The sequence below is a fragment of the Erythrolamprus reginae genome, chromosome 2, assembly GCF_031021105.1.
Source record: "Erythrolamprus reginae isolate rEryReg1 chromosome 2, rEryReg1.hap1, whole genome shotgun sequence".
NCBI lineage: Eukaryota > Metazoa > Chordata > Lepidosauria > Squamata > Dipsadidae > Erythrolamprus > Erythrolamprus reginae.
Genome location: NC_091951.1, coordinates 336,240,803 through 336,261,787, shown reverse-complemented (window position 1 = coordinate 336,261,787; position 20,985 = coordinate 336,240,803). Strand labels below are relative to the sequence as shown.

Genomic DNA, 20,985 nt, shown 5'->3' with positions numbered 1-20,985 from the left:
CTGGGATAAACATATATCCATCCTAAGATAAAATACAGAAAATAGTATAAGGGCAGACTAGATGGACCATGAGGTCTTTTTCTGCCGTCAGACTTCTGTGTTTCTATGTTTCTATGAATGTTCATGTAATAATATTTTTCTCCCTTTTACTCTTGAATAATGTTCCATCCTATTCGTTTTATCCTATCAACAGCCCATCCAGAATTGAAGAAATTAAATTTGCAGCAAGGCTACCACTTTTATCTTGTCTATACTGGCTCCTTCCAATACTATATATAAATTAATAATGCATATATTTCTGCCATTTAAAATTGAATTCAAGGTTCAGGAAATGGAAAGTACGTTTTCTGGCAATCAAATAGAGTGAAAGAAGGGCAAATTAACCTACTAACTGGAAGAAAAGTCAATTTATCAAGTGCTTGAATGAAGGCTAAAATAGCCATTCATTCAAGCACCGGACCAGATTATCTCAGGGACCGCCTTCTGCTGCATGAATCCCAGCGACCAGTTAGGTCCCGTCAACTAAACAATGTCGCTTGGCGGGACCCAGGGGAACAGCCTTCTCTGTGGCGGCCCCGGCCCTCTGTAACCAACTCCCCCCAGAGATTAGAATTGCCCCCACCCTCCTTGCCTTTCGTAAGCTGCTTAAAACCCACCTCTGCCGCCAGGCATGGGGGAATTGAGATACTCTTTCCCCCTAGGCCTTTACAATTTTATGCATGGTATGTCTGTATGTATGTTTGGTTTTTATAATAATGGGTTTTTAACTGTTTTTAGTATTGGATTATTATTATATGCTGTTTTATTACTGTTGCTAGCCGCCCCGAGTCTGCGGAGAGGGGCGGCATACAAATCCAATAAATAAATAAATTATATGTAAATTAATAATGCATATATTTCTGCCATTAAAATTGAATTCAAGGTTCAGGAAATGGAAAGTACGTTTTCTGGCAATGAAATAGAATGAAAGAAGGGCAAATTAACCTATTAACTGGAAGAAAAATCAATTTATCAAGTGCTTGAATGAAGGCTAAAATAGCCATAGGATGCCAGGGGGAAACGGCAGTCACCATGCATATAAAACAATATTTTTGTTGTTTATTCCAGCAAAGAGATCCCTCTGCAAGGTTGCGATCTTGTAGTGTAACTGATGCTGTTGCTGAACAGTCCCATTTATCGCTGGTAAGTAGATATTTCTTGGCTGTTGTTTTTGTTTGTTTGTTTAGCAAATTTCAGGAATGCATTTGTGTTAAAATGTTTTTGGCTGCATAGAAGGGCTGTTGTTTTTTTGCTATGGATATCAATATCCGATTCTGGGAAAGAGAGATTAATCAAAAGGCTAGTTAACTTTAATAAATGCATAGCAAAAATATTATTTCTACTGGCTGGAGAACATCTTTTTTTGTGATGATAGTATCATCACTTTGCTACCTGGAAGATCTCAACCATCCTTGAAATTTAATGCTGGTGATTTTTTCCCATTTGGATGGCAATTATTTACAATAACCATATAGGTATTTCCATGTGTACCAGACATGTCCTTGAGTTGAGCTCCCACTCCTGGTGGCTACTATGTACTTTTCTTTGCAATAATATGTCCAGTCCAGTCTAAAAAAATGGTCAGAAATGGACCAATCCAAGTACAAACCAGGACCATTCCTGCTTAGCTTCCAAATGAAAAGAAGATCAGCAGGGGTTTATGTCTGTGAATGAAGGCTGCTTAGCAATAGCAATAGCACTTATAGACTTACAGTACTTTACAGTCCTCTATAAGCGGTTTACAGAGTCAACATATAGCCCCCAGCAATCTGGGTCCTCATTTTACCCATCTTGGAAGGATGAAAACCTGAGTCAATCTTGAGCCTGGTGAGATTTGATCTGCCAAATTGCCAGTGATCTGCTAAACACTGCAGCACTGTGGCTCTGTATTACAATTACCGTATTTTTCCAGAGTATAAGACGCACCTTAGTTTTTGGGAGAAAAATAGGGAAAATAATCTGTTTACCAGATATTCATCAGACTAGCATCCTTAGTCTGGTCAGCTTCAGCACATTATTTTATCCCCTGGTTAGGGCTTTAAAAAAAACCTTATTCGGAGAGAGTAACAATGAAAGAGCTTGCAAGGTGGTAAGAGCTAGGAACATTGTTAGCACCTGGTTATGGCTGGAAAGACACATTTGGAGTAAGTTAGAGCAATTTAAAAAACCTGCAAAGACTTAGGGCTTGGAAAACATTATTTTCAGAGAGTAACAACGAAAGAGCTTGCAAGCTAGTAAGAACATTGTTAGCATCTGGTTAGGTCTGAAAAGAAACATTTGGAACAAGTAGAGAATGAAAAAAAAACCCTATAGGCTTTTGAAAACATTCTTAGCAGAGAGTAACAATGAAAGAGCTTGCAAGCCAGTAAGAGCTAGGAACATTGTTAGCACCTGGTTAGGACTGGAAAGAAACATTTGGAGCAAGTTAGATCAATGGAAAAAACCCTGCAAAGAAAGGGCTTGGAAAATATTATTTTCAGAAAGTAACAATGAAAGAGCTTGCAAGCCAGTAAGAGCTGGGAACACCATTAGCACCTGGTTAGGGTTATTCAGAGCAAATTAGAGCAATGAAAAAAAAAACCTGCAAAGACTTAGGGCTTGGAAAACAGTCTTCGCAGAGAGAAACAATTAAAGAACCTGCAAGGTAAGAGCTGGGAAGATAGCTAGCAACTAGTTAGGGCTGAAAAAAAGGCTACATTCAGAATATAAGACGCACCCAAATTATCAGCCTCTTTTAGGGAGGAAAAAAGTGCATCTTATACTCCAAAAAATACGGTAAAAACCAGGCACTTCTGATTTTAATGTAGTTTGTAGTCATTTCTGCACAGATAGAAACACAGGAGTCTGCTTGAGAGAGGGACTCAAGATGGGATCCCAAGAGAGCTTATAAGAAAAGGGGAGATTGATAAGGCAGTTTGTAAAGAGGCAGAAAGAGCATTTTAAAGAGTTTTTCTGTCAAACTTTATGAAGCCTGTCAGACATCTAAAAGGAAAATTAGCAGGTGATGGGGTTGAGGGCAGAAGCTTTAGTCAAGATTATACACAAGAATGTGGTCAATTGAAGTTCAGTGCTAAATTGGTGCCAGATAAGGTCAATGGAATTTAAGAGAGGTTGGACTTGAATCATTTGTGGCAATATAAGGACACTTAGCTAATGACATGTTTAACTCTGCCTACTAACTCTGCTTGCTCTTCTCCTACAAATAAGCCCAATGGAACAGCTTGCGGTCATCATTTTTGCATCAATCCATTTTCAAATCCACGCTCTCCTATTTCTTTCATATTTGGGGATGTATTTAAAATGTGTATGTCACCCTTGAAACCGTGTTTTTCCACCCTAGTTATTTTCTAAAAAAAAGAAAAGAAATGAAATTTCAGTGTATGTATTTTGAAAGTGTTTCATCAAGAAATAGTAATTGCTATATATATTTCATCCTGAAATACATATTCTGTATGCTTTGAATAACTTTGGAAATCACAGACACAATACAAATACAAAACAAAATTACAATACAAAATATCAATAGTAATAGAGTATTTTGTGAGCCACTTCAATATGATTTGAATCTCAACCCCATTAAGCCTGTATATTGTGGTTCAATGCTAATTGGGCCAATATATGTTGCAGTCCAACATTTGAAGTGGAACAGATGTTGTCCTAGATAAGGCTGATTCGCTTCAGATATAGATCAAACAAATACTTGGGCTTCCTTCTTTCTGTGCCAATAATTCTCTTTTATACATAGATCTTGGGTAATTTTAAATTAGGTCTCTTGATTGGGTGCTTTGCTGTAGTCCTCAATATTTCTTCTCTCACTTTAATCCATATAAAATTATATGCAATATAAAAGCCTATGCAATATGTTTTGTTCAGTGACTCTATCTTCTTTCAGCAATGATTTCTTTCTGAGAATACAAATATCATACTAACCCGGGGCAAATTTCACAGGCAAAAATATACTCTTCATTATTTTAATCTGGGATTCCTGTATGTGATCGAACAGTAAAAGGAAAATAAAAAATAAAAACCCACCTCTGCACGGCATTTTTCTCCTTTTAGCAGCTGAGGTTTTTCCCTGCTGTTCTTCTGTGTTCTATTATGATTCTTTTTTCCTGGGAAAATCAATCACCCTCAGCTTCTTTTTCAGCTTGATTCTACTGAAATCTTTGTGTTTGCTGGGGCCAAATCCAACTTGCTTCATTTAATTATTCACACTCCTTTTGTAGGTACTGTCTTGGTACCCTCTGCAAGGGAGAAAAAAAATCATGATCATGGACACATTGCCTTCTCTTTTCCTCTCCCCCTCCCCTCTGTGTATATATATGTATATATGTGTGTGTGTGTGTCACATGTTTTGTTTGCTGAATTTGAAAATTAAGGGAGACTAGGATAGATCTATTTCGGCCTTATTTTGGCCTCATCAGCTAGCCATACCCATTGGGACTTGAACCTGCAACCTTTGCCTTGTAAGGCAGAGAATTATCCTCTAGGCTACAGTATCCAATCCCTTCAGCTCTGCACCAGGGAAGGGTTACATATTTTTGTGTCGAATATATATATTTCTGTTGGATCACCCTGGTATATTGATTTTTTTTAAAATTCAGCAAAAACATGTGATATATATATATATATATGAATAAATTAACTGCCTTGAAATGGCCCTGGGTTGGGCCTAGAGGCAAAAAGGAGCTTTGATGTTCCTTCAATATACCAGGGCTATCCAACAGAAAAAACATACATGTATATATATATATATATGTATGTATGTTTTTTCTGTTGGATTACCCTGGTATATTGAAGGAACGTCAAAGCTCCTTTTTGCCTCTAGGCCCAACCCAGGGCCATTTCAAGGCAGTTAATTTATTCATAGCCAACAAACTATGTTCTGTATGTAGCAAAAACATGTGATACATACACACACACAAACACACACACATACATACTGTGTTTCCCTGAAAGTAAGACCCTGTCTTATATATTTTTGAACCCTGAAATAAGCATTTGGCCTTACTGCCATGCACTCAAAAAACTGGCTTATGGTCAGAGGACTTCTTATTTTGGGAGAAACAGTGTGTGTGTGTGTGTGTGTGTGTGTGTGTGTTTGTACACACACATATACATACACTTACATATACACACACATACACACATATATATACAGTAATGGGCAGCCAAAAATTTTAGTGCCACACTGTGGGCGTGGCTTATTTTATGGGTGTGGCTTGATGGTCATGTGACTGGGTACGAGTGGCTTGCCGGCCCTGTGACCAGGTGGGAGTGGCTTGAATGATCACCATCATGCAAGTGAACTGTTAAGTCCTCAACTTACAACCTCACCAGTGTCGCTCTCTAGGGTGACAATTTGCTCCACGTTTCCTGCACTCTCCTTCCTGGGTTGCCCCCTGCCTCAGGCTGGGTAGCTAGGCAAACAAGTGCCAATCAGCTGTTGAGAAAAGATGGGGGAGAAAATAGGCCCCCTGCAACTCCTGCTGGTGCTGGTCTCCCTGCCGCTTTCTGAGAAGGAGGATGGGAGGGGGAGATGGTCAGCTGGAGCTGGGCACACAGCTTCATTTCCGTTGATGGAACTGCGTTCCACCCCGTCCTGCCTGCTGCTCACCCCTGTATGTATATATGTATACATATATACATACATATACACATACATACATACATAAATACATACATACATATACATATGTGTGTGTGTGTTTGTATATGTATACATACAAACGTACACACACAACACATGTATCTTTATGCTGTTCTCTGCTATAAAATGAAGATGACGATGTGTATCAAGATGCCATTATTTCAAATTAGTGTTTTGATCATCCCTTAACTATAACAATTATTATTATTTAACAGCCGAGTGGCCCATCTAGAAGGCTTCGTTCTTCCACGGTCACTGGGGGTGAAGAGTCGACGGTAATAATACTTTTTATCCAGCCAAATCTATAACATTCTCCTCCTCTCTTAATTCAAATCTCTCTTCTTTTCTTCTCCCCTTGTTGTCAGAGTATCAGTCTTTCAGAGTGTCAGGGATGGATGTTGACAAAACAAAGCCAGTGACAAAACATAGGTGATGAAAATACAGTGGTACCTCGTCTTACGAACTTAATTCGTTCTGTGACAAGGTTCGTAAGGTGAAAAGTTCATAAGATGAAACAATGTTTCCCATAGGAATCAATGTAAAAGAGAATAATGCGTGCAAGCCCAAAACTTTTGCCTTATGCCGCTGGGACTCCCTGCCTCCGGACTTACGTTGCCAGCCGAAGCGCCCGTTCTTGCACTGCTGGGATTCCCCTGAGGCTCCCCTCGCTGGGAAACCCCACCTCCAGACTTCCGTGTTTTTGCGATGCTGCGATTTCCCTGAGGCTCCCCTCGCTGGGATTCAAAGCAGCACCGGCAAAAATGAAGGGAATCCCAGCAAGGGGAGCCTCAGGGAAATCACAGCATCATAAAAACACGGAAGTCTGGAGGTAGGGTTTCCCAGAGAAAGGAGCCTCATTGGAATCCCAGCAGCGCAAAAACGGGTTCTTCGGTGGCAACAGAAGTCTGGAGGTGGGGTTTCCCAGCGAGGGGAACCTTCAGCTGGCAACGGAAGTCCGGAGGCAGGGCATCCCAGCGGCGGCGACTTGGGTTCTTAAGGTGAAAATAGTTTGGAAGAAGAGGCAAAAAAAATCTTACACACCGGGCTCGTATCGTGAAAAGTTTGTTAGACGAGGCGTTCGTAAGATGAGGTACCACTGTACTTGTCTCAGATGTTAGAAGGCAAGTGGGCAGGTGTGGCATTTGCATGGTGGCATCACCTCATCACACCTCTTGTCATTTTGGCCTTGGTAGGTTTGCTGGAGATGCTTCTGTTTTTAGGTTGGGGCACAGTTGGCTTTTAGAAGATTCTCTACTTGAGCAACTCCACAGATACCGTACTTCCAGACCTCAAAAGTGTTTCTTCGAATGGCTTTGTTTTTCCTTGAAGATATTTCCCTTCTCATCCAAAAAGCTTCTTCAGTTCTGAAGAATGGAAATGAAGCGTCATGGATGAGAAGCAAAACTTCTTCAAGGAGAAACAAAGAAAGTCCAGCTGCCTTTTGAAAAAAGCACCTTTGGCATAATCATAACTGGGATGATTGAGAACCCCCACAGACACATTTTCACATCTTGGTAATGAAATAAATTGCATCTTCCCACCATTCTCCCAGCTTGAATACCTTCTGTAGTTGTTTGGATACTTCAGTCAACACTCCTGCTATAGAAACATTCCCAGTATCTAATTGGATATTTCCCATTTACTTCTCATAGCCAGTTTTCTTATTTTCCTCCAACTGTGGCATTTTGAAAGTTTATTAAAACATTGCTTCCTAGCTTCCTCTTTTACACTGAAGGAGAAATAGCTAAAAGACAAAGAGTCATCTATGTGTGCATACATGCAGAAAAATTAGAGGTGGAGGGGTAGAATTTACCCCTCACAAGCTGTAGATTACCCAATGAGCAGGTAATTATCCCATCTCTGACTTTCACATAGCAGAGTTGCACCGGTGTGAGTTTTTCTCATTTGAATCAAGCAGAGAATATAGCAAAGTAGGAATGGATAATTGCAACAAAACAGGACTGTCAATTTGTACACAACAGAAAGGGGCAGAAAATTCCTAAAACATTTTGAAGAAATATACTTATTGGCTTACACCAATGAAGTTTTGCAGAGCATTTTAAGGAAGTGGTTTGCAATATGTATTAGCACAAACCTTTGAATTATTTAAACCGACCATGTTTCTTGCAACTGCTACAACTGCCTGGTGTGAGTTGTTTGAACTTATTGGTGCATGCACACAACTCTTTCAGCTCTTCTACAGGGACCAGCAACAAAGTGAAACATGCACATCCATGTGAACATGGATGAACTCCTTTCAAACTAAGCATAAGAGCCTTGCAAAAATAAAAGAAGCTTTAATTATTTGGAGAGAGATGCTTCATTTGTGCTGGCAGGTTTTGCAAACCAGCTACTGGTACTTCAAGTGCTTTGCACTGTCCTATATCTCACACTCAAAAACTTATAAATCAAATTATTGCAAAAACCCAACAGCATCCATCCAGAACTAATTGCAATGGTTTTCAGTAGCGATTCTTCAAGAACAGGGATGCAAAGAAACCAGTAAGCCAGTATTCTCATTGTCTATGTTTAATTATCAATTGGAGGATAAAGGAGCAGTAAGGATAGTAGAAAGGATGAGGGAGGGAGAATGTCTTGTTATTAAAAAGTAGTTTTTTAATCTTGGTGTCATGTGTTGGGGAGAAAAACACTCCATGAAAGGACTCTCATTTGAACAGCAAATAATTTGTTTTATTTCCAACAGACATTGTTTCTATTCTGTACTAATATTTTTATTGAGGTCTCATCATCATTTTAAACTACGGATTTTGAAATGACAGTTAAACTAGACAATTTTCCTGCATTGAACATTTTTCACTTTGAACCTTCTGTGCATTGTTATATGATACAGTAGGATGAATCGGTTATGGATCAATTTATAGTTATCAGCTCTCAGAGAAGACCATCTGATGGGGAGAGGCTTACTTGCATAAAAAGAAGGTTCTAACTTTACCAAATTTATATTGCAATCTGAGGTTTAAAAAAACACGACTCAAGTTGAGGGAGAAATAAAAAACAATCAGGAATAATCACTAGCACATTTTTTTCTTTCCTTTTAAAAGATTCGGGTTATGTTGGAACATTCCCAATTAAATGATTTAATAATTTCCTGCTGGAAGGAAGGAAGGAAGGAAGGAAGGAAGGAAGGAAGGAAGGAAGGAAGGAAGGAAGGAAGGAAGGAAGGAAGGAAATATTTGTAAAGTTGTAATTTCAACTTCCACTATTGGGTTTTTTAAAACAAGTGTTTTATTTATTTGATTTATTTGCCATCTATCTCACCACAAATTAATATTCTAGAACAGATGTTTCAAACTCACATCATCACATGATGCATTGAGACTTTTTCCCCATGGCTAAACCAGGCATGGGTGTGGCCAGCTCATGATGCATCTGGCCCACAGGCCATGAGCTTGACAGCCCTGATGTAGAAGAACATGGTGGACAAATTTGTAGAAGTGATAGTGGACAAATTTGTATTTCTTAACACTTCCTATTCCTAACCCACTATTGCTGGAGCATAGTCATGGGCTAAACAACAATGGACATGATACACCTGCCTATCCCAACACTATCACAACAACATTGTTCCATTTGAAAAAATTAGTTAAAATCAGGGGGATTTTCAAATGAGAGTAGTCTACTTTGGAACAAAAGCCTATGCATAAAAATGAGACGCCACCTGAGAATCAAGTTTGTTTGGCTTTCAAACTGATTTAACACACACAGGCAGTGTTCTATTAATATACTGTACTTGATGTCTCTGAGTAACCCATTTTCCTAGGGGGTTTTTTTTGTTTGTTTCATCTCAGATTTTATGCAATGATCCTTTTTCTCATTCTAAAAGAATGCCATGTTTTAACAAAGCAAGGAATATTTCTCCTTAGCTAATTTTTTTATTAAAGGAGATTTTAAAACATTTGTTTTCATTCTAGCAAATATGTATCGGCACATCATTATGTAAAAAAAAATTGTTCGTTTCATGTAAGGAAAATTATTTCAAGGCATCATTCTTTGCATATAAAGATCACAAGCTTTAATAATCATGGCCTGCTGCCATTTTATAGCAGTGACTTTTTGAATCAGAAAACAATAGAAAATCAGATTGTCAAAAGTGCAAAGTAATGTTTAACATTGAAGGAAAAAAGGGGAGTATTTTTATAACAGTTGTAATTTACATAAGTAACCATATTTTTAGCTTGTCATTAAAACCACAAGTGTTATTTGATATAGTTAAAGATTGTTCAACTTTAATCCAAAGTTCCCCTTACTCATATCTATTTCATTAACTTCTTTAAAAAAAACCATGCATACGTGCATATGAAGTCATGAAATATGTACCCATTTCTTAGTGCATATAAATATAGAGTTCCTGTCATGTTTCTATGGATGCATATTTATATAGTTAGTTAGCAATAGCAGGTAGACTTATATACCGCTTCAGGGTGCTTTACAGCCCTGTCTAAGGACTTTACAGAGTCAGCCTATTGACCCCAACAATTTGGGTCCTCATTTTACCGACCTTGGAAGGATGGAGGGCCTTGAATCAACCTTGAACCTGGTGAGACTCGAACTGCCAAACTGCAGGCAGCTAGCAGGCAGTGGAAGTAGCCTGCAGTATTGCATTCTAACCACTGTGCCATCACAACCCTTATTGTTCTTGTCCGGGCAGAATCTCATGGCACATTGCATAGTACAGTGGTACCTCTACCTACAAACGCCTCTACTTACGAACTTTTCTAGATAAGAACCGGTTGAGAGCAACTTAATATTTCCACTAGTCTCTTTGTTTTCCAAATGGCAGCTAGTATCTAGTTTTATTTGAAGTTACAAAGTCAATTCCACAAAACCTTCTTAAAGATAAATGAACCTAGTACAGTAGTACCTCTACCTAAGAACACCTCTACTTACGAACTTTTCTAGATAAGAACCGGGTATTCAAGATTTTTTTGCCTCTTCTCAAGAACCATTTTCCACTTACAAACCCGAGCCTCCAAAACTGTAACTGGAAAAGGCAGGGAGAAGCCTCCGTGGGGCCTCTCTAGGAATCTCCTGAGAGGAAACGGAGCCGGAAAAGGCGGGGAGAAGCCTCCATGGGGCCTCTCTAGGAATCTCCTGGGAGGAAACAGGGCCGGAATAGGCAAGGAGAAGCCTCCATGGGGCCTCTCTAGGAATCTTCTGAGAGGAAACGGCCAGAAAAGTCAGGAAGAAGCCTCCCTTGGGCCTCTCTAGGAATCTCCTGGGAGGAAACAGGGCCTCCACCCTCCCTGTGGTTTCCTCAATCGCATGCATTATTTGCTTTTACATTGGTTCCTATGGAAAAAATTGCTTCTTGTTACAAACTTTTCTACTTAAGAACCTGGTCATGGAACTAATTAAGTTCATAAGTAGAGGTACCACTGTATATCTTATTTGTCAATATTGAGAATGGCAGTTCTCAATCTTCCAGTTATTTGGGGGTTCATTGTGCAAACCGGGACAAACTCTTGCTACATGAGAATCCAAGATTCCAACATTGATCATTACAGGACAGTTCTTTCTAATGGAAGTCACATTTAAATCATATTTAATGACATCAAAATACCCAAAGGGGATGCAGCCATTAGCAGGAAAGTTTAAAGAAAAATGTTCAAAGCATTGGAAATTTCTAATTTAATATATGAAACAATATAACGAGCCTGTCAGTTTAGTAATGAACTGATGTCTTTGGAATGAAGGCTACACAGCTTGTGACCTAGCCAAAGTCACTTACAATAAACCACTGGAGACTGTTTCCTCTGATTGGTACCATTTTAGCAAATGATGCAAATGAAGTCAGTTTTTAATCATTTAAAATCTAAAAGCTTTTCTAACTGTCTTTGTTCTCAGTCCTCCTGGTACTTGTGCACTGGTTGTGTCTAGGCTTCTAATATTCTTCTCTCCTTTAATTGTCTACCTTTATTGCACAGATCTCCTTTTTTCAGCAAAGATAAAACGGTGATTACCTCTGTCAAACTGGACAGCATTTGTAGCCTCTGTGAATCTGGGTTCCTTTTAAGAAAGGGTTCTGCTAACACAGCTCTTTCTCAGTTGTTCTGTTGTACTTACTGATTGTAAGATGACTCACTGCCACAAAGTTAACCCTATGGTAATTTCTTGCATAAACAGCCATCAGTGGCCTATGTTCATACTACACCGGGCTTACCTTCAGGCTGGGAAGAGAGGAAAGACGCTAAGGGGCGTACTTATTATGTCAATCATAACAATCGCACTACAACTTGGACTCGGCCTGTCATTCAGGTATGAACTTCTTCTCCTCCAGCAAAGCAGTGAGGTCTTGATAATCGTTTGCAGTCCTTTCAGATTCCAGATCAAAACTATGGGGGAGGACAGGTTCTGATGAAATACAGTAATACCTCGTCTTACGAACTTAATTGGTTCCGGGACGAGGTTCGTAAGGTGAAAAGTTCGTAAGATGAATGTTTCCCATAGGAATCAATGGAAAAGCCAATAATGAGTGCAAGCCCATTAGGAGAATCCAAAATATTAAGGCTTAAAAAAAAAAAGCGGCGGCCAGACAAAGCTGAGGCGAACAGAGTGGGGGGAGGGAGTCCCAATGAAGCAAGGTGAAAAGAGCCTCTCTTGAGCTCCATGAATCCCTGCCTCCTGTTTTTGTCCCCCCCCTCCCACTCTGCTCATCTCCCCCACACCTTTCTCCTCCCTTGAGCTCCATGAGCCTTTCCCTCCCGTTTTTGTCCACCCCACTCTGCTCATCTCCCCCACACCTTTCTCCTCCCTTGAGCTCCATGAATCTTTTCTTCCCGTTTTTGTCCACCCCACTCTGCTCATCTCCCCCACACCTTTCTCCTCCCTTGAGCTCCATGAGTCTTTTCTTCCCGTTTTTGTCCACCTCACTCTGCTCATCTCCCCCACACCTTTCTCCTCCCTTGAGCTCCATGAGCCTTTCCCTCCCATTTTTGCCCACCCCACTCTGCTCATCTCCCCCACACCTTTCTCCTCCCTTGAGCTCCATGAGTCTTTTCTTCCCGTTTTTGTCCACCCCACTCTGCTCATCTCCCCCACACCTTTCTCCTCCCTTGAGCTCCATGAGCCTTTCCCTCCCGTTTTTGTCCACCCCACTGTGCTCATCTCCCCCACACCTTTTTCCTCCCTTGAGCTCCATGAGCCTTTCCCTCCCGTTTTTGTCCACCCCACTCTGCTCATCTCCCCCACACCTTTCTCCTCTCTTGAGCTCCATGAGTCTTTTCTTCCCGTTTTTGTCCACCCCACTCTGCTCATCTCCCCCACACCTTTCTCCTCCCTTGAGCTCCATGAGTCTTTTCTTCCCGTTTTTGCCCACCCCACTCTGCTCATCTCCCCCACACCTTTCTCCTCCCTTGAGCTCCATGAGCCTTTCCCTCCCGTTTTTGTCCACCCCACTCTGCTCATCTCCCCCACACCTTTTTCCTCCCTTGAGCTCCATGAGTCTTTTCTTCCTGTTTTTGTCCCCCTACTCTGCCCAGCAGAGCGCCCGTTTTTGCGATCCTGGGATTCCCCTCCTGGGATTTCCCTACAACATTGCAAAAACACGGAAGTCAGGAGGTGGGGTTTCCCATGGAGGGGAGCCTCAGGGGATCCCAGGATCGCAAAAACCTGCGCTTGGCTTGCAACGAAAGTCCGGAGGCGGGGAATCTCAGTGGCGGCGGCAGGTTCGTAAGGTGAAAAAAGTTCGTAAGAAGAGGCAAAAAAATTCCACACCCTGGGTTGGTATCTCGAAAAGTTCGTATGATGAGGGGTTCGTATCACGAGGTACCACTGTCATTATCTCTCAGTGAAAAGAGATGTGCATTAGCTATGGCAGAATCTGCTATGGCACAGGGCCAATGCCAAATCTCATGCACATCAAAACTTCGGCAAATCTGCAGCATAGCACAAGCCCACCTTTAACATCCACACAATTGATAGGAGGGAAGTGGGCGATGTAAGGCCACGCTCTGACTTACAAGCAGGTTTCTCTTTCCCCGCTCACTTCAATGGAGCTTTAGTTGTCAGCTTGCAGTGAGTGAAATTGCAATTTCCTGGGGCTATATAACGTTGTTAATTGCAATTAACAAACTCTAGCTAGCTCCAAGCTGCACTCCTTCCCTCCCTGGAGTTAACCCGCTCCTTAATTACAGTTTAGCCGCATTAAACATGTAATCAAATTAAAACAGAATTTTCTAATGAATCTCCATTCTAAAGCAGTCCTTTTCAAACCTCGATTTTAAGTGACTAATCCTTGCATTTCCGTAGCTATCTGATTAATACCATTGAACCTCTTAAGTCAAGAAATAAAATGAAATAAAAATGTAAATGGTTTATCCAGGAACATGGAAAGGCACGGAGACAGTGATGGGCTCCTACGGGAACTATCAAGAATGTAGTTCCGGTAGCAAAATTTGGAGCACCACCCCAATTTGCACTGAAATATGTTGAAACAAAATGCATAAGCCACACCCACAGTGTGGTAGTAAAAAAATTGGTAGCCCATCACTGCAAGTAGATAATAATTTAGTAGCATAGAAATAGAGCGTGATCCGTAAACCAGATGTGTAACGCACTGGCCACACCCACCATGGTTTAGCAAAGGGGAGGTGAAAGGTATGATACATCACATGATGACTATGTGACTATGTCAATATGACACCCCTGAAATAGAGGAAACTGTTAGAAGGAGATTACCTAAACAAGTGGCATGTACAATGGTACCTCTACCTAAGAACGCTTCTACTTACGAACTTTTCTAGATAAGAACCGGGTGTTCAAGATTTTTTTTGACATTTCTCAAGAACCATTTTCCACTTACAAACCCAAGCCTCCGAAACTGTAACCGGAAAAGGCAGGGAAAAGGCGGGGAGAAGCCTCTATGGGGCCTCTCTAGGAATCTCCTGTGAGGAAACAGGGCCAGAAAAGGCAGGGAGAAGCCTCCGTGGGGCCTCTCTAGGAATCTCCTGGGAGGAAACAAGGCCGGAAACAGTGGGGAGAAGCCTCAATGGGGCCTCTCTAGGAATCTCCTGAGAGGAAACAGGGCCAGAAAAGTCAGGGAGAAGCCTCCGTGTGGCCTCTCTAGGAATCTCCTGGGAGGAAACAGGGCCTCCACCCTCCCTGTGGTTTCCTCAATCACACACATTTTTTTTTTTACTTTGATTCCTATGGGAAAAATTGCTTCTTGTTACAAACTTTTCTACTTAAGAGCCTGGTTACAGAATTAATTAAGTTTGTAAGTAGAGGTACCACTGTATACCAATTAAGATAATTTATAAGTAACAGTATATAACTGGTGGTTTTTTGCCAAATTTTGATTAATAGACAAAAGACTGGTTCAAACACATGGTCATGAATGACTTTCTAAATAGAAGCTTCTGTGGGGCATGCAGGAGACAACAGCCATTCATGCTATCTCCAATTTGAGAAAAAAAAACATTCAAAAATGCCAGTAAAATAACTATATTGGGATGTAAACGCACATTATAGTGTGTTTCCTCCATTGGAATGCCCACCACTGGAATGCTTTATTGAAAGCAGGAATGAGTAAGGAGTGTTAATCGTGATTTATTGATTTCAGACATCCTTTATTCTAATATAGTTTAGTTTTTGGTAAAGGAAGTCGTAACTTGTAGCTAACTTGTGTTTGCCTCTAATATAGCTTGCTGAAGATGGTGCTTCTGGGTCAACATCAAACAGTAACAACCATCTAAGCGAGCCTCAGATAAGACGGCCTCGTAGCCTCAGTACTCCCACAGTTACACTATCTGCACCGCTTGAGGTGAGAAGTTCCCCAAACCAGGCTTGTTTGCCTCTTGGGTTTTCGTTCTTCCCATCTCATTAATTCTCCTCCGTTCTCCAACCAGCTTTACAATGTCTCTTTTGTACCTCAGTGATGTTTGTACCTGTCTTTATTTCCTAAGATTACACTTGCCTGTTCTGACTACTTTTCCACATTTAACAAATTAAGATTAGATTGCTTTTCTATCTGTATATCTCCCTTCACCTTTAATATGTTCATCTTCCAATAGGTAATGTGCTCCTTCGAGTATTCCTTTGCATCTTGTAAGCTCATTGTATTAGAAATGTTCTACACATTTTGGTGCCTTCTGCGTGAAGTTCATGTTTCACATTTGATGTTTTTTAATTTCAATATTGTTTCCATTTATTTTTTTATTTATTTTATTTTATTTTTATGCCGCCCTTCTCCTTAGACTCAGGGCGGCTTACAACATGTTAGCAACAGCACTTTTTAACAGAGCCAGCATATTGCCCCCATAATCCGGGTCCTCATTTTACCCACCTCGGAAGGATGGAAGGCTGAGTCAACCTTGAGCCGGTGATGAGATTTGAACCGCTGACCTGCAGATCTACAGTCAGCTTCAGTGGCCTGCAGTACGGCACTCTACCTGCTACGCCACCCCGGCTCTTTGTTTGACAAGCTAACTTTATTTCTAATAGCTGTATGATAAAATAGAATAGAATAGAATAGAATTATTTTATTGGCCAAGTGTGATTGGACACACAACGAATTTGTCTTGGTGCGTATGCTCTCAATGGACATAAAAGAAAAAATACATTTGTAAAGAATCATGAGGTGCAACACTTAATGATTGTCATAGGGGTCAAATAAGCAATGAGGAAACAATCAATGAAAATCTTAAGGATACAAGTAACAAGTTACAGTCATACAGTCATAAGTGGGAGGAAATGGGTGATAGGAGTGATGAGAAAAAATAGTAGTAATAGTAGTGCAGACTTAGTAAATAGTTTGGCAGTGTTGAGGGAATTATTTGTTTAGCAGAGTGATGGCGTTCTTGTGTCTAGTTGTCTTGGTGTGCAGTGCTCTGTAGCGACGTTTTGAGGATAGGAGTTGAAACAGTTTGTGTCCAGGATGCGAGAGGTCAGTCAATATTTTCACAGTTCTCTTTTTAACTTGTGCAGTATACAGGTCCTCAATGGAAGGCAGGTTGGCAGCAATTGTTTTTTCTACAGTTCTGATTCTCCTCTGAAGTCTTTGTCGGTCTTGTTGGGTTGCAGCACCAAACCAGACAGTTATAGAGGTGCAGATGACAGACTCAATGATTCCTCTGTAGTGTATCAGCAGTTCCTTGGGCAGTTTGAGCTTCCTGAGTTGGTGCAGAAAGAACATTCTTTGTTGTGCTTTTTTGATGATGTTTTTGATGTTAGGTGACCATTTTAGGTCTTGAGATATGATAGAACCTAGAAATTTGAAGGTCTCTACTGTTGATACTGTGTTGTCTAGTATTGTGAGAGGTGGAACGATGGAATTGATGCAAATCCTGTGGAATAGTGTCCTTCCTGACATTAGTGTGGCCCCAGTCCTGAAGTGCTTTCATAAAGCTTTATTTAATTATTTAATTATTTATTGGATTTGTATGCCGCCCCTCTCCGGAGACTGTAGAAACATAGCTGTAGAAACATAGCCCTCCCAACATGCCCTTGGAAAAGTAGAGCGATTGGCTTTGGTTCTTTTAATTTGAAATGATCTCATCTTTTCTTGTAAAATGTCTAGAGTCACTTGGTGATTGAGATGGCAGGCAAGTCAATTAGTTGGTTTATCAATTGGTAAATCCACCCCCCACCCCAGGAGTTAGTAGACTGTTTGGGTCTCTTCTCTCAACTTCCCAATCTCCTCCTTGACTATCATTAGTTGCAGTTTCCACCTGATGGTGGTTGGGTCCTGGAGATAGTTCTTGACTTACAACCATAGTTTGCAACCAGAATTTCCACTGCTAAGCATCTTCACAGAGTCACACCCAATTTTATGTCCATTTTGATATGGCGGATAAGCATACCACACAGTTGTTAAGCAAATAGCAATAGGACTTAGACTTATGTACTGCTTCATAGTGCTTTTACAGCCCTCTCTAAGCGGTTTACAGAGTCAGCCTATTGCCCCCAACAATCTGGGCCCTCATTTTACCCACCTCAGAAGGATGAAAGGCTGAGTCAACCTTGAGCCTGGTGAGATTTGAACTGCCCAATTGCAGGCAAGCCGGCAGACAGCCAAAGTCGTTGCAGTACTGCTTGTTTGTTTGTTTGTTTATTAGATTTGTATGCCGCCCCTCTCCGTAGACTCGGGGCGGCTAACAACAATAATAAAAACAGCATATAACAAATCTAATATTTAAAATAACTAAAAAACCCTTATTAAAAACCAAACAAGCAACAGTAACCGATAAGGACCTACAGGGTTGGACTTATTTGTGCCCTAATGGCCAGACAGTGTCGGCTGGCGGGCCGTGTTGGAGGGCCTTCTCTGTGGCGGCTCCGGCTCTCTGAAACCAGCTGCCTCCAGATATCCATGTTGCCCCCACCTTACTGGCCTTCTGGTAGGCCCTGAAGACTTGGCTTTGCCAGCAGGTCTGGGGTGGCCATTGATAACCTTGATACCATCTTGATCCAGCCACTAAGGATGTGAATGGTTTCTTAATGGGGTTTAGATTACTTTATACTGTTTTTATATATTGTACGCACTCTAACCACTGTACCGCCTTGGCTCAAAGCAATGCTGGCTTCCCCTCCATTGACTTTAATTGTCAGAATCCATCTGGAAAGGCCACAAATGACCCTGGAATAAATATATGCCAGTTGTCAAATGCCCAAATTTTGATAATGTGACTATGGGGATGCTGCAACACTTATAATGTGAGGATTTATTTATTTATTCATTCATTCATTTATTCTCCTTAGACTCAGGGCGGCTTACAACGTGTTAGCAATAGCACTTTTTAACAGAGCCAGCCTATTGCCCCCACAATCCGGGTCCTCATTTTACCCACATCGGAAGGATGGAAGGCTGAGTCAACCTTGAGCCGGTGATGAGATTTGAACCGCTGACCTACAGATCTACAGTCAGCTTCAGTGGCCTGCAGTACAGCACTCAACCTGCTGCGCCACCCTGGCTCACTTTTTTCAGTGCCGTTGTAACTTCAAATGGTTGCTAAATGGATGGTTGTAAATTAAGAACTACCTGTGCATATCTAAGCTAGGAGGCCAAAGTGTTGGTCATGACCTATAAAGCCCTACATGGCTTAGGACCAGATTACTTACAAGACCGCCTTCTGCTTCAAGTATCCCAGCGGCCGGTTAGGTCCCACAGAATTGGCCTTCTCCAGGTCCTGGCAGGGCTTTGGGGAAGAGCCTTCTCTGTGATGGCCCCAGCCCTCTGTAATTAACTCCCTCCAGGGATTTGTACCACTCCCACCCTCCTGGCCTTCCGTAAGGCTTCTCTGCCAGCAAGCTTGGGGTCATTGAATGTTATGTCTAGCTCTGGCCAATGTATATGGAATGAATGTGGATGATTGTTTCTAAGTATTGGGTTTTAGAATTTATTTTAAATTAGACTTCTTATACGTTGTATTTTTGTACCTATTTTGCTGTGAGCCGCCCTGAGTCTGGAGAGAAGGGAGGCATAGAGATCTAATTAATAATAAATAAATAAATAAAATATGGCGATGAGAGAGACAAAAACGTCTTTGTTTTAGAAAAGACATCTTATTTGAGTGTTTCCTTTATTATTATTTTTAGCAGTATATGTATATTTTTTTCTGATAAGTGAAAAGGAAGGGAGCTTTCTCCAGGTCCTGTCAACTAAACAATGTAGTCTGGCGGGACCTAGGGGAAGAGCCTTCTCTGTGGCGGCCCTGGCCCTCTGGAATCAACTCCCCCCGGAGTTCTATTTCAACCTTGTTTTGGTGTTGTTGTTGTTGTTGTTGTTGTTGTTGTTGTTATTATTATTATTATTATTATTATTATTATTATTATTTATTAGATTTGTATGCCGCCCCTCTCCGCAGACTTATCAGACAGACATACCATTACTGGGATTTGAACTTGTATACATGTCTCTTTCACTTTCTCCCCACTCATTTCTCTCTCTCTCCCTCCTTCATATATCTCATTCTCCCATCTCTCTCTTACTTACTATGCTAATTGGGAGTGAAATTATTGGTGTTAAGTGAAGCACTTGTTAGACGAAACATCACATGCCCATACCGCTTAGTGGTGGCATTTCCAAAAGTCCCAGCTCTGGTCCTTAGGCAGGGACCTAGGGCTTCTCCTACCCTGCTGTACTACCCTCAGCTTCTCCCACCCGCTTAATTGCCCCTCATCTTTACGCATCTGACTCCCCTCCGCTCTGTTTTTGCTGCCCTGCTAACCTCTTCCCCCACTGCTGATGCCGTGTCCTGGGCTGAGAAAGCGGCTGACCCTTAGAAAGGGCAAATGTGGCTAGCAGCTGCCCAAATGGCTACTCCAAAGAAGAGGCATGGGGGTCAAGCTATTCTCCGAAGCCCCTGAAAGCAGGACAGGAAGCAATGGATGGAAACTAATCAAGGAGAGAGGCAACCTAAAGCTAAGGAGAAAATGTCCTGATAGTTAGTTAGAACAATTAATCAGTGGAATGACTTGCCTCCAGAGGTTGTGGGTACTCGAACACTGGAGATTTTAAAGAAGAGATTGGACAACTATTTGTCTGAAATGATATATACACTGCTCAAAAAATAATAATAAATGGAACACTTAAACAACAGAATATAACTCGAAGTAAATCAAACTTCTTTGAAATCAAACTGTCCACTTAGGAAGCAACACTGATTGACAACCAATTTCACATGCTGTTGTGCAAATGGAATAGTTGTGCAAATGAAATATTCAATGAGAATGTTTCATTCATTCAGATCTAGGATGTGTTATTTGAGTGTTCCTATTATTATATTATTATTATTATTATTATTATTATTATTATTATTATTATTATTATTATTATTATTATTTAGCAGTATATGTACATACCATTGAGCAGAAAGTTGGTCCCTTCTAACTCTATTATTCTGCCTTGTGGAAATGGAGCTAGTGGTCACCACCAGCAGTGGAGTACTTGGCAGGAGTCAATTATACATTTACACATATGACGTTGTGCAGAGTTGTGGAATCCTCAGAAGCCCTTGCAAAAGTCAGCCAGGGGCAGCAGAGGTAGGAAGCAGCAGCAGAGTCTTGGGCAGCCAAATGAGCAGAGATAGAAAGATGGCTGGTGGTGTGTTACAGCACATGCTGTGGTCATGAATATGGGTGAGCTGACAAGTGCCTGAATTTTGATCATGATCTGCAGGATGTGCAGCACTGATCGTAACTTTGAAGGCTGGTCATAACGTTCATTCAGTGCCATTGTAACTTTGAGCAGTCCCTGAACAAATGGTCATTAAGTGAGGTCCACTTGTGTTATAAATTAGGAAAGCTACAAATCAGGGCAACCAAATTAATAATAATAA

General features: G+C 41.0%; 1 protein-coding gene across 5 annotated transcripts in view; it reads left to right on the top strand.

Annotated features, from left to right (window-relative positions):
* NEDD4L (NEDD4 like E3 ubiquitin protein ligase) overlaps nucleotides 1-20,985 on the top strand; it is a 441,323-nt gene that overhangs the window by 367,966 nt on the left and 52,372 nt on the right. For 4 of the 5 annotated variants that reach the window (XM_070743513.1, XM_070743512.1, XM_070743510.1 and 1 more), the window contains exons 12-15: nucleotides 1,108-1,182; nucleotides 5,905-5,964; nucleotides 11,834-11,965; nucleotides 15,351-15,470. In XM_070743513.1, the coding sequence (XP_070599614.1) occupies nucleotides 1,108-1,182; nucleotides 5,905-5,964; nucleotides 11,834-11,965; nucleotides 15,351-15,470 (387 nt within the window). The remainder of the gene's footprint in view (nucleotides 1-1,107; nucleotides 1,183-5,904; nucleotides 5,965-11,833; nucleotides 11,966-15,350; nucleotides 15,471-20,985) is intronic. The other variant, XM_070743511.1, reaches the window with a different exon arrangement.